The sequence below is a fragment of the Zea mays genome, chromosome 9 (genome assembly GCF_902167145.1).
Source record: "Zea mays cultivar B73 chromosome 9, Zm-B73-REFERENCE-NAM-5.0, whole genome shotgun sequence".
Taxonomy (NCBI): Eukaryota; Viridiplantae; Streptophyta; class Magnoliopsida; order Poales; family Poaceae; genus Zea; species Zea mays.
Genome location: NC_050104.1, coordinates 129,323,257 through 129,337,389, shown reverse-complemented (window position 1 = coordinate 129,337,389; position 14,133 = coordinate 129,323,257). Strand labels below are relative to the sequence as shown.

General features: G+C 42.2%; 2 protein-coding genes across 3 annotated transcripts; one reads left to right on the top strand and one right to left on the bottom strand.

The window, feature by feature from the left end:
- Positions 1 to 1,893: 1,893 nt before the first annotated feature.
- On the top strand, positions 1,894 to 7,797 carry LOC100276042 (uncharacterized). 2 transcript variants are annotated; one of them, NM_001320243.2, is made up of 4 exons: positions 1,894 to 2,190; positions 6,669 to 6,754; positions 7,138 to 7,233; positions 7,300 to 7,797. In NM_001320243.2, the coding sequence occupies exons 1-3, from the start codon at positions 2,128 to 2,130 to the stop codon at positions 7,226 to 7,228; spliced, it is 240 nt and encodes a 79-aa protein (NP_001307172.1). In that variant the 5' UTR covers positions 1,894 to 2,127; the 3' UTR covers positions 7,229 to 7,233; positions 7,300 to 7,797. The 2 variants fall into 2 exon arrangements, with proteins under 2 accessions (NP_001307172.1, NP_001399625.1); NM_001412696.1 differs by having other exon boundaries at positions 7,293 to 7,797.
- Positions 7,798 to 9,646: 1,849 nt separating this feature from the next.
- LOC100283969 (RNA-binding protein) lies at positions 9,647 to 12,292 on the bottom strand. Its single transcript, NM_001156867.2, has 2 exons — positions 11,474 to 12,292; positions 9,647 to 10,463 (listed from the first exon to the last, which is right to left on the bottom strand). Exons 1-2 carry the CDS (start codon positions 11,913 to 11,915, stop codon positions 10,039 to 10,041), a joined length of 867 nt encoding a protein of 288 aa, NP_001150339.1. The 5' UTR covers positions 11,916 to 12,292; the 3' UTR covers positions 9,647 to 10,038.
- Positions 12,293 to 14,133: the final 1,841 nt, after the last annotated feature.

The window sequence follows — 14,133 nt, the reverse complement described above, 5'->3', positions numbered from 1 at the left end:
AATTATGTCTCTTTTTTCTGCTTCTTGCACACCACCTGATCGACTGCAGAACACTCGGTGCTTCTACTTAAAGATTTCTCATGTGATGTACGCCTCTACCTTTCCTGTCTTATAGGCCTGCCACACAAGCTTACTAAGAAACTAGTATAATACTTTTGTGTTGAGACAACAAAAATCATATTGGTTGGAGTAGGTTAGGTCCTACTAACAGTGTAACGGATGAGCGACAAAATCATATTGGTAGGAGTAGGTTAGGTCATACTAACAGTGTAACGGATGAGCGACATGTGAGGGTCTGGAAAGACCATGACCCGTAAGTTACTTATATATAGTCACTTAAAACACATACTTAAAACACATATGATATGTGATAAAAAAAAATAGAATGTATAAGTTGCTGAAGATAGTCTAATCTTTGATGTAGTCTCCCTACAAAAAAATACCCATAAAAAATAAATATATCAAAACAAATATATAGCCCATATTAAATGGAAAAGCTCTATATAACCTCTCGAACTTTTAGAGGGTAGTCTACTTCATCACCCCATCTTTAAAATTGATTGTTTAACCTCCTCATTTTATAAAACCAAAAAAATAACAAAAAAATAATTTTTTGATGGTTTTGATGACATGATACTGATTTAAATGATACAGTTTTATCTTTTTCTGTTTTTTGTCATGTAGTGGTATCTAAAAGTTATAAAATTCTTCAAAAAAATTGACAATTAGATATTATGTTTGTCCTATTTTTTTTTTAAATTTTAGAAGTAATAGCTTCATTATTAAAAATAAAACTACATAAGACAAAACTGCTAAGCACAAGTTATTCTACTTAAGTGTTAGCCGGTGGTTCAAATTATATATTTAATAATCAAACGCATCAAATTGCTAAGCAATAAAAATCAAACAACGCTCGCTCGTAGATGTGACATAACGTCTTTATGCAGAATTATAGCAATAGAGAATAGAGTGGCGTTAGACCCATTTGGTTTTGGTTTGAGGGACTAAATATTAATCTCTTTATTTTAGTCTCTCCCTAAATAGTTAAAACGGTGGAACTAAAACAAGAACTAAACTGTTTTAGTCACTAATCCCTCAAAGTGTGACTAAAAAGGATTCAACCATATTAATTTTATCCTTTACCTCTATTTTTTCAATTGCACTAGTAGCAAAAGAATGTTAAGAAATATTTTAGTCTTTTTATAAGTCATTTAATATGTTTTAAATATGTCTAGTCTCTGCAACCAAATAGGATAGAGACTAAACTTTAGTCATTTAATCCCTCAACTAGTCACCTCGCACAAAATGAGCAGGAAGGTTGAGTCACTCACATTCTCTTCATTTTTTCTCATGCTCGCACTAAAGTCTATTATACCTATATGAGCTAGAGTATGCATATATGAGCTGAGTAGTGCTTCTCTAGGCAATACAGAGTTTAATTATAGTATGTATAAATGCATTTTTAACGAGTAAAACTATGTGTCGCTTATATTGTTGTACAGTACAATGTACGGTTGTAACATGGCTACGTTTGTTATATCTATACCCGTATGGGCTGATTTGGTGACCGGGGATCCCGAGGGGAAGAAATCCTCTTGCTATTCAAAATTGAATTGCGAGGGGATTCCTCCCCCATGGATCCCTTAGGGATCCCTAACCACCAAATCAGCTCTATAAGGTGAAGAGTGAATGATCGTACCATTTTAAGTAAGGGGGTGTTTGGTTTCTAGGGACTAATGTTTAGTCCCTTCAATTTGTTCCATTTTAATATATAAATTGACAAATATAGAAACTAAAATAGAGTTATAGTTTCTATATTTGATAATTTTGTAACTAAATTTGAATAAAATCTAGGGACTAAAAATTAGTCCTTAGAAACCAAACACCCCCTAAGTAAGATAGTTTTTCACTCTATCTAGCGTACCGAACTACCTATCCTATCCCCTCGCGTCGCATCTTTCCTCTCGTAACGCGTATCAGTGCCAACCAGGCAGCCATCGCCGCGGCCCTCGTGCCTCTGCATCGCGGCGCGCCTTGGTGCTCCATCCACGTAATCCCTGAGGTGCGGCACAGGCGTGGAGGTATCTCGGCAGTCGGCAGGGCGGCTGGAGTTCGGTCCCAGAAGAGATGGCGGGGGGCCCTGATGTCGCGGGCTTGATCGAGGATGATGCGGTCTCCGTCATCACGGAGGTAAACGCTGAGAGATCTCGTGATGGACTCAGGTTGTGTTTTGAGCGAAGTTGCGAAATTGGTAGGTCCGGTTCGTGGGGGGATCGAGGGGGGAAGTGGGGCCAGTCTATCCGATCTTTAGCTGAGGCAGCACCTGCTACATGAAAGTATATGGTACAATACAACGGCGCACGGAGGAGACTACAGAGGGTAATCGATCGATGTGCATAGTGTCGTTTGGCTCTGGAATCGAGCGGGTCCGATTGATTGGTGAGTAGTTCCTCCCAGACCGACCAAATTGAGGATAGGTACCCCATTTTTCTTAACAGGTTCATTAGCATATTAATTGCCATGTCTAGGAAAATTTCTACACTCTGTTACAACTACATAGAGGGTCCCTAGAAGTCTATAAAAAAGTTTCCAAAAATTGATATGCAGTAGTCCGGCCGCACGCACTTGAACAATAATATTCCAGAGAGGCCCTCCAAAGGTGCATGGAGGATGGACCAGACACAGCATAGCCTTCTGAACAAAGGATTTGGCCTTTTTGGTTCATGTCCTGCCATGCAATGCAACTCAGGAGCCAGACATTCATCTGCACCCAGGCACAGGAAATCGGACGGCTGAGCTTGCAACCAAACAGACCCTTCGTGCCCATTTGTTCTTGCATTGCTTTTTTTAGTTGCAGACATTGACCCTTGTGAATGCCATGTTGAATAACCCTTCAAAGGGCTTGTTTGGTTCAACTTTTTTCTGACCAGCTTTTCTGAAAATCTAGCTGTGCGGAGAATCTGGCTGTATAGAGAATCTGAGTATCATTAGGATTACGTGCGGAGGAAGATAAAGGTGTCCATAAGACTCAGGATCTAGAAAGTGATGGATTCCTACTATTGCAACGACTCAACCGATTATATGTTTATGTTGATTTTAAATGATTTTTACCCAAACGAATTTTATATAAGCTGACTGAAAAGCTAAGCGTTTGGCAGTCCGCAGCAGCTTTTGGTGGCCAGAAGCTCCAAAAAGCTGAAACAAACAGTGGCAAAGTTCACTAGGTTATACTGTAACGAGATGACCAGCTGTTTCAGTGGATTTAATTTTCTTTGGATGGTGAAGGTGACACTTGACTTGTGGAAAACGACTATATGCTATCCATGTGCCCGAACCTTGATTTGTGGATTTTGTTGGGTTTTAACTCTATCCTGTCCCAACTTGCTTGGGACTAAAATTTTCTGTTGGTGCTGCTGCTGCTGGTGGTGAAGGTGACACTTCTAAACTTATTTAGTAAAGTGATTTGTTTTTACTGTGTTTTATCATGGTGGTCCAACTTTTTTTATCATGTTGGATCAAGTTGGAGTTCTTTGTTTGTGTAGCGATGACAAAGCGAGTCTCATCATAGACGTATAACCAGTTTATTTTGGATAGAATAATGGCTATGCATGAAATCATGCATAACACTAGAGTGAAAAGAAAGATGGTCTAGTGCTCAAAGTGGACTTTGAGAAAGCCTATGATAAACTTATTTGGGATTTCCTTTTCTCTTGTCTTGAACAAAGAGGTTCTCACAAGCATTTGTGTGAGTGAATCAATTTGGTGATGAACTGATGATCTCGGGAACCCTTAGTGTGAAAGTCTAGAACATCTATGGTCCCTACTTCAAAATTTAGAAAAGGGGTAAGATAATAAGATCCACTTTCCCTTTTTATTTAATATAGATATTTTTTTTAAAAAAATGATAATCTCTGCTCAAAAGAACAACCTCCTCATAGACCTAGTGCCAGAATATTGTGAAGGATGGAGTGGTTATTCTCCAATATGTTGATAGCAATTTTGTGCATCCAAAACGAAAAAGACCCAGCTACCAACTTAAACTTTCTGTTATATCTGTATAAATTCACGTCAGAGCTCAAAATTAACTTTTACTGAAGCTATCATGGTTAGCCAAGATGGGAAGGTCTAGTGCAGTGGTGAGAGCTATCTCATTGAGTCACCAGGTCTCGGGTTCAAAGTAGCCTCTCCGCATTTGCAGGAGGAAGGCTTGCACCGAATTATCCTTTACTCATGTGGGAGCCTCCGGCACTAGGCCTGCCTTTTATCATGGTTATCCAATATGTTGCCAAATCTATTGAATATGCTAGAACCTTGTGCGCGTGAGTTCCTGGTTTCCTGTTAGAAGTATATTTGCCCTTCAGATCTGAGGAAAATGAATATAAATTTGTTGTGCAAGTGGTGTTGAAAATTGGAAAATAGGATATGGCAGCAGATTGTGAGAATGTAAGTTAAATGTTTAACACAAATTTCTCACAAAACAAGCAATTTCTCCTGTGTGGAATAACCTTATTAAAATCAAACATGAGGCTGGGGAATGTAAAATGTATCAGCTTTTCGCTGGATACTTGGTGTGGAAAAGTATCCCTGATTCCTGAAAGATAAGTTTCTTAATCTTCACAAAATATGTACTAACCAAAATTGTTCAGTAAATGATCTATATATAAAGCGTTGGAGGTTGAAGTTTCAGAGATGGTTAAATGGGGGTCTAGCAGGCATTATATTTTCATTTTCCAATTTTCGAAAACCGCTATGTTGACCAAAGTTTGACTTTTATGTTTTCAAATTCTAAACTAAAATACAAGAAAAACCGAACCAGTTTATGTTTCTCGGTGAGTACCGGTAACGGTAAATTTTACCGGTTAACGCTACTTACCGAGCGGGATGGTCATCCCTTGACAACTTCATGACATTCTATTTAGATACAAAAGCAATGATGAGATTGATGTTACTATTTGGAATTGGGAGAGTGAAATCGGTTTATAAACATCTTTGCCGTAATAGCTATGGTCCTCATAATAAAAAATGAGGATGTCCAAGATGCCTCTCAGAATAAGATCTTCATGTGGCTGACTTTACAAAACTCAATTATGGCTAAAGGCAACCTCATAAAAGGAAAGTGGAAGGGGGATGCTTCTTGTGTCTTATGCTCAGACAGAGAATCTGCATCTCATCTCCTTTTTGAATGTCCAGTCATTAAATATGTGTGGAGCATTCTTGCCTTCACCTTTGGAGTGTCTGTCAGACCATCCTCTTTCATCCAATATTGGCTCAAGATTAAGTGGAGTTTACCAAATGGCAAACAACTGTATGATTTTGGTTTGGCTGCAATGTGTAAGGCATTTGGAAGACAAGAAACGCCATCTGTTTTGAATGAAAGAACTAATGGGTGTTTGGTTGGTGGAATGATGCAATCCGTCATCATCTCACTCTAGTTTTTTGTTTGGTTTGTGAAATAGAATGAGTTGATCTATAGCCACCCTATTCCTCACAAGCTATTAATTAGTATTAGTATGAGGAATGAGGTCATTTCACTGAATTTGAGGAATGAACTCATGATGTATCACTCCTGCTGTCTTATCTTCTACCTAGCTTCGCCCCTGCTGTCTTATCACAGGTCTGAATCACTAATTTTGTAAAATTTCGCCTCTACCTAGCTTCGCCCTGTTGTCTTACCTTCCATAGGTCGAGTTTTTTTTCCTGATTCCTGGAGTCAGTGGCCTTGCAGTTTCATCAGCAAGGTCAGAAGGAACATGGAGATAACAGCTTCATGATCACCAAGACACGCAACCTGCAGTGAGGGAGGATTTCTGTTTGGCATGCAGATTGGAAATGGCCTGTGTGCTGTAACAGCTGATCTTGGCATGTTCTAAGTCAGTCTTTGTAGTCTTGGTGGCATGAATTCTTAGAACTTGGTCAACATTGCTCTAGCCTAAGTCTGTGGTGGGGTTTGGTAGTTTTGGATCTCTTTTATTTGAACTATTGGAGTGGGAGAAACCCTAACCAGGGTTGGGAGATACATTTATAATAGGAGTAGTTGGGCCTAAGCCCATTACACAAACACACCCCATTACGATAGGTAAAACATAGTAACTCTAACATGAAAACATGAACCCTGGGTGTTCAGTACAACTGGCAGCTAGTTTGGTTCTGGTTAAGCACGCACTATAGATTGCTAAACTCTTGTAATGTCATGGTAATGAAATTCGGTTCGTCCTTGGTGGAAAAAAGTTCATCAGTTCTTAGGTTTTTCATTTTAAGTGTTCTCTGTTCCCATTCTTTTAGTGTACGTTGTCCATTCGTTGAAACAACCTTTAAATCAGTCTACTGTGTTGCTTGTTATTCGACCAGTTCTTGTTTTTTGTTTTGGAAAGAGAGGCGAAAACTCAGAGCTTTATCATAGGCATGTGTAACCAGTTCGAGTTTTGTCTCATAAGGTTGTGTTGGTGAATCGTTTCTGTCAGATTGATCAAAGTAAGGATAAATTAGACTATTGCTGTACTCTGAGTTTTCTTGCATATCTGTTCATTGTCAGAATGGTTATCACTGCTCCCTATTCGTGTACTTGCCAGATTGACATTGAAAACATCTTACCACATTCTTGCAATGTTTTCTAGATGGACTCAAAGTTTGTGTATCCAGTTGCATGATTTTTTTTTCCTTAACCACAGGGCTTAGTGGTGTGTGACATATGTGGCAGTGGTAGTGCCCCTCATCTTATTGCAAACTGCGCTCGGTGCAATGCGCGTGAGCACGGGTACTCCCTTTCTTTTCTCCTACCTGCCTATTACCTTTTTCCTTTGGTCTTCACATACTGAACTCGTGGAAAATGTACATATACATACAACATATGTTCGTCTGTGTAGAACATGTGGTGATCAGTTGGTAGACATGCTTTGTAAGGATGTTTGGATAGTAGTTACTAGTGAATGGTAAGAGAAGAGAAGAATGGTAAAGAGAAGAGAAGGTTTTGCCACAGATAACTCATGTAAAAACTGTAACTAAATAAGGCCTTGGATATTTCCTCCATTTGTTGTTTTGTTCTTTACAAAATAGCCACTATCTGTTAAAATGGTGAAACGGATGAACGAATTCCAGTTTCTGAAAGTTTTTTTTTCTGTTTTCTATTTCCAACAAAAGGTACTGTATGGAGGGGTTGACGTTCCTGATTCCGCTCATATGGTTTTGTAATAGATGCCAACGCAACGCCAACAGGGCACCCAGATCCTAACCAAGGTAGCGGATTTCTGTTGGTATGTTGGCCTGAAACTCTGGATTACTCACTTCGCCTGCAGCCTGCAGGTTCTGGAGATGGTGTTGGGCGCCAAATTCCCTTGAGGAAGGTAGCAGCTAGTGTCGTGTGAGAAATGTTGGCTTGTTTTTGTGGTTGTGTGTATTGGCAATCGCTGGAGCCTGGAGCTGTGTGTATTGGCATCGCTGGAGCAAAATGTCCATGTGGCTTGGCACTGATGCTGGCTGGCCTCAGAACATACGTCGGATATTCTTTCACCGCGAGTGAGCAATTGAAATTGGGCAGGTAATACCATGTTGTGGGCGTAAATGCGATGGACACTGTCAGTTTCGTGGGTTTTCTTTTCTTCTTTTTCGGGCCAAGAGTTTCGTGGATTCTCAGCCTCGGTTGCATGCGCAAGATCTTGAGTGCAGCATAGAACACGCTTGTTCTTACCAGTACGTGTGCAAGAAAAATGGATCTCGGTATATTTAATTAATATATTTTCTTGTTTGATGGTGAACATAATTATTTGAACTAATATATTTACTAGTGTTTATGTTTATAGTTTAGAGTATAACACTAGAAACTAATTAAATATCTCAAGGAGATGTTTAAGGAGATTAACACCTCTAAGCAAAATACTAGAAACTAATTAAACACCTATCAAAATAGGTGTTGAATCATGAGTCTAATCCTCAAATTTGGTAGAATGATCTCATTTCTTATATTTATACTAATTAACCAACTATAAGAAATAAGGTGACGATAAATCAACTTATTCCATTTCACATACCAAATAAATAAAGTGATGAGAAGATGATGGAATAACACATTCCTCAAACCAAACACCCTAATATGAGGAATAAGGTCATCCATCAATTTTAAGGAATAAATTAATGATGCACCACATCATTTTGGATGAAGTAATTCCTCAAACCAAACAAGCTACGACAGCGGTACATCTAGCACTTGTTAGGATTCAGGTGTATTTGTCTCTATTTGGTTCCATCGTTTGTTTTACAATATAAGGTATTGTTCAGTTATTTCTATTACACATGAATTATATGAGATTGGAAAAAAATAAGAAGAAGTTTGACTTACTTAGGATTTAAATTCATCCAATCCCACTCAATCCACATGGATTGAGAGTGAACCGAACAAGCCCTAAGTATTAGTATTATTGTATTGAACCTGCTTAGTATATTTCATTAAACGAGTATTAGTTATCAATCATAGGGTTGTATATCGAGTTAACTTGGCTCGGCTTGTCCGAGTTCGAGCTGACTCGTTAAACTAACGAGTCACAGAGTCAGTTCGACTCGACTCGTTTACGAGCTGGCTCGTTTAGCTCGAGAGACGGAGCAGAAAAACAATATGTATATAATAATTAATTTCTAATTAATTTTGAACTTATTTAACAATAAAAATAGTAATTATACTCATAGTTTCACAAACCACATCAATTTAAAACCAAATTAACACAACTCATCACTCACAATTCACACACATGCTCATCAGCTTAACTTCGCATAGATCAATTTAACACATAGACACAATTCATCAATCATTAGTTTAACTTATAGATCATAAACACCACACATACATATAACATGTTCATCAATTGTTACATAAATGATATGTTTATAGCTTCGTTTTGCTGAAATGTGATATCTCGTTTAGCTTACGAGCTGGCTCGTTAAGAAACCGAGCTAGATTGTCAGCTCAACTCGTGAAAAAATTCAAACGAGCTAATCCGAGCCGATCATAAACCGAGAGAGCCGAGAAGCCACGAGCATTTCGTCCAGCCCTAATCAAACATGATCTTTCCACTTTTATTTAATGTCATATAGTTGTTTCCTCAATGTTGATATGATCTTTCGACGAGCCACGAGCCTATGCCCCTGTTTGTTTCGGCTTTTCGCAGCTTCTGGCCACCAAAAGCTGCTGTGGACTGGCAAACACTCAGCTTTTCAGCCAGCTTCTATAAATTTCGTTTGGGTAAAAACCATTCAAAATCAACATAAACATATAATCGGTTGAGTTGTCACAATAGTAGTAATCCGTCACTTTATAGATTCTCAGTCCTATGGACAACTTTATCTTCCTCCGCACGTAATCCTAATGATACTTAGATTCTCTACACAGTCAGATTCTCTCCACAACTAGATTCTCGAAAAAGCTGGTCAGAAAAAAGCTGAACCAAACAGGCCCTATAACTGTTTACATGTTTGATGATTATTTCAGCATTAGTCACATTGAAGCATCTCCAAAAAAAAATGTTTGTTGGAAAATGATTCTGGTGGCGGTTCTCATGTTCTTTTTCAATAGTTGGAAATGGACACTTCGTATCCTGCTATTCCTCTTCTTTTATACAGAAATACAACCCCGAAGACAGGGATCCATATCAGAGTGGAGCATTCGCTTCATTCCTTTGGGAGCTCAACCTCCTAGAGAAGCATAATGATATCTCTGTTTCCTCAATGCCTTCGAAATCGAATAGCTTGAGCATGGCAAACTTGAATGCCATCTAGAACCCTGTTCCTATCTTGGATGTGAACCCTCTTGAAGCATACAGAGACTTGTCACTGGAAAGGGAACTGTTAAAACCAGCTAGCAAAGCATTGCTACTGAATCCTTGTCAATTTGTAGACAAGCCTATAACATTTGCAGATGATTTTTTTTCTCTTGAATTTGCTGTCACACTCGATTTATGTAAAAATACAGAGACCTTCCGTTGAACTCCCAGAAACAAAGGAGCCTACATGTTACAGCACAGCAGATAGCAGCACCAGCGTAACCCTCTCTCTTCACGAGAAGGGCGCAGGGTTGACGACAATATGCCGAAGCGGATTCGGCACATCACCGCCCCCCGCGTGCTTAACAAACTCCGCGGGAGTGAGGAAGCTACCATGGCAGACGCACACTATCCTCACATCCTCGCCTTTCTTGTACCTGTACAGGAAGCCGTCGATCCTCCTGGCGTTGGGCCCTTCTACCTTGGATGAGACCATTGGCATGTCCTCCATCATGAGCTTTCTGATGTCACTGGTGCTGCCCGTCCGTGTCGTGAGGGACCCAAGCGTCCGTAGGCGAGGCTGCTGCTCTGTCGCAGTACCGTTTAGTGGCTTCTCGGCCGCTTTGGTCGGAGGAAGCATGTCGTTTTGATTTCTATTATCAGAGGTAGATGGACTCTTCGCGTCTGCGGATTGGTTAAACATGCTTCCACCAATACCTGGGAATACAACAGCAAATGTTTTGATATTCTTTGATGGAGAAAATGCAAGCAGAACCTGGAGGAACAGTTTGTTCTCCTTTTTATCAACGGCATTTGTTCTCCTTTTTATCAACGGCACAAGCATCGCAAGAATAATGCAGAACTATTTGGTCCAAGCACTAACAATAGATTGGAATGTCAATCGAAATACCATGTTGTACTTCAACAACAAACTTCAGAAAGAATTAACAGGTCAACGTTTTAAATGAATGGAACTTTTGATAAGCAGTTTGCAAATGCAGGCATGTGGAAGTTTTGAATTGTATGTGTATTAGCTTACCATGATTCAGAAAACAGTGACTATATTGACCAAAAGTTAAAGCGTCACTTCCAGTCTTACATGGCAAACATCAAGATAATTGCCCGCAGACTGTTGGACCAATTCGCACTGGCAAATTAATTTAAATCTAAATGCCCTTTGTCAAGACCAGAGATAGCCAAACAGTAACTGAATTCCCAGGAGACTGTCTCCAAAGGGGACAGATGTCAGATAACCAAGTACTGAGAGTTCAGCTAACCTAGGCAAATGGTGTAAGCTTATGAACTTGACAAGAGCTTCCAGGCAATAGATTAAATTTTTTGGATCACATGTTAACACATCCTACAACTGTGATCCAAGCAAAACTAAGTAAATTGTGGGTGCAGTTGGTTATCCTTAAGGCAATCGAGGTGTAGTTACAGGATCAAATCCAAGATATCCACAACAGAACAACCAAGCATGCAGTTTGCTTGAGTCGGATTTTTTAACCGTTCTCCTGCCGAAATATGGTGTAGAACACTAAGTTGCTGACTAAAGCATAGCAAGCCGTGATGTTTTGAAAACAAGCACTGGAGCCATGAAGCAGCAGCAGCAGCAGCAACTAGAAAACCATGGTAGCTGTAGCTGAACATGAGAAGCATGTTAAGCAAACACAAGCAATTGAAGGGCAGCAGTTGAGGACATGATACGACGATCCATTCGTGTATACCTTGCTCCGTGGTGCTTGCAGAGTTGCTCCCCTGCGAGGCGTTGGACCTCCTCCCGCTGACGGCGTCGGCGGGTGCCACGGAGACGGAGCCCATGGAGTTGCGTCGCTCGACGCGCTTCCGGCGCGCCTCGAGGCGGCGGCGGCTCTGCATCTCGCGTCGGCGCCAGCGCTCCTCCTCGGTCTCGGTGGGCAGCGAGGTGGTGCGCAGCAGCGGCAGCGGCGCGGCGGGGGACGGGTCGGCGTGGAGAGAGGAGACGGAGCAGACGGAGGCGATGGAGGAGGAGCGCGCCAGGCGCGGGCGCTTGGCGTCGGTGCCGAAGCGGCCGCCCAGGGAGAGGCCGAGGCTGAGCTCGTCGTCGTCGGGCTGGCCGGCGCCGGCGTCCCCCGGCGGGCCCGCCCCCTCACCGGCGCCGAAGACGCGGAGGAAGTCCCTGGACGCCATCCTCCACGCTAACTAATATCCTGGGCGGATGTGTGTGCAGCTGCTCCCAAGCAAGGAAGGAGCTCGGAGTTGGGGAAGAACTGGTTAAGGCTACGACCGACAAATGGGCACGCCGCCGAATCTTCCTAGAAGCGCGGCGAAGGAGACGCGAGCGAGGCAATGGCCACCGCGGGCAATCAGGGGGAGAGGGAGATCAGATATGGTGACAGCAGATTGGATGAACGGGAGGGGAGAAGATAAGAGCAATCAGATCTCCGGCCGGCCGGCCGCCCAACCGCCCTTCCCTGCCTGCGGAGGGCCGGCGATTGGTGAGGCTCGGGGGGGACGTGGCCGTCTAATCCGATTTGCACCCACTCCGTCCGTTCCGCTCTATGATTGGGGTTGGGCAGCAAAAGGGAAGGCCTGCATTTCTTGCTGTGGCTCCCCTAGCTGGCTGGGTCGGGTGTTTGGTGGGCGGGCAAGGAGGGGGGCGACCACGTGTCTGGCCGGACCGCGCCGACACGTGTTGCTGTTGAGTGGGCTGTGGGCCACCGCCCCGACGTGCAAGCCGCTCTTTCGTCCGGCGATGAGGCGTTGAGCCTAGGTTGGCAAAAAAAAAAGTTCAAAAAAATTCCTGTAGAGCTAGTTTGGATACCTCAATTTTTTAATAAATTTTTATTTTTTCAAAAAAATTAGTTTATTTTTTCATGGAAAAATAGAAATATCTTAAAAAATTGAGGTTCCCAAACTAGCCCGTAGAGATAAATCCTTGTAAAGGATTCCTATCTCCACTTAAATTATAATTATAATGTACTTCATTTATTATTAATGTAAAACATTGTCACTTATACACTTTATCAGATATAAAAAAACTCATTATATGTACATCGAAATGAACACATTTGTACAACGAGTAATCTCTTGACTAAATAATTATTTATTTTTATCTTTAATTGTAACATGCAAACATTGTCACATGTAAGTTTAATGGGTCTCCACGGGGAATAGGGATGGAAAATGCTTCCTCATCCCCGTCTTCGTTTACTCATCGAGAGAGAAATTTTCCTCATTTATATCCTCTTGCGGGAAGAAACTTCTTCGTCCTCATTCCATAATGAAGGAATTCTCTGCGGAGAATCAGGGATCGGATCCCATTACCATTTCTAGTTGAGCCGAGCTAATGACAATTCTCCTTGAGTCCTTTCTGAAAGGGAATTAGGCTTACACCTAGTTCCTAAATAATTTTGGTGGTTGAATTGCCCAACACAAATCTTTGGACTAACTAGTTTGCTCTAGTGTATAAGTTATACAGGTGTCAAAGGTTCACACTTAGCCAATAGAAAGACCAAGTGTTGGGTTCAACAAAAATGCAAAGGAGCAACCGAAGGCTCCTCTGGTCTAGCGCACCGGACTGTCCGGTGTGCCACCGGACATGTCCGGTGCACCAGAGGACTCAGGTTCCAAACTCGTCACCTTCGGGAATTTCCAGAGGCCACTCAGCTATAATTCACCGGACTGTCCGGTGTGCACCGGACATGTCCGGTGCTCCAAGGAAGGGCGGCCCCAGGAACTCGCCAGCCTCGGATTTTCATTCCAGCCGCTCCGCTATAATTCACCGGACTGTCCGGTGTGCACCGGACTGTCCGGTGCATCTGCGGAGCAACGGCTACTTCAGGCGCCAACGGCTACCTGCAGCGCATTTATTGCGCGCCAGCGCGCGCAGAGGGCAGGCACGCCCATGCTGGCGCACCGGACACTCTACAGTACGTGTCCGGTGCGCCACCGGACATCAAGGCGGGCCCAGAAGTCAGAACTCCAACGGTCGATTTCCAACGGCACTGGTGACGTGGCGGGGGCACCGGACTGTCCGGTGTGCACCGGACTGTCCGGTGCGCCATCGAACAGACAGCCCAGCCAACGGTCAAGTTTGGTGGTTGGGGCTATAAATACCCCAACCACCCCACCATTCATAGCATTCAAGTTCTCTACTTCCCAACTACTACAAGAGCTCTAGCATTCAATTCTAGACACACCAAAGAGATCAAATCCTCTCCATATTCCACACAACGCCCTAGTGACTAGAGAGAGAGATTTGCTTGTGTTCTTTCGAGCTCTTGCGCTTGGATTGCTTCCTTCTTTCTTGATTCTTTCTTGTGATCAAACACTCACTTGTAATTGAGGCAAGAGGCACCAATTGTGTGGTGGCCCTTGTGGGAAGTTTGATTCCCAAGTGATTTGA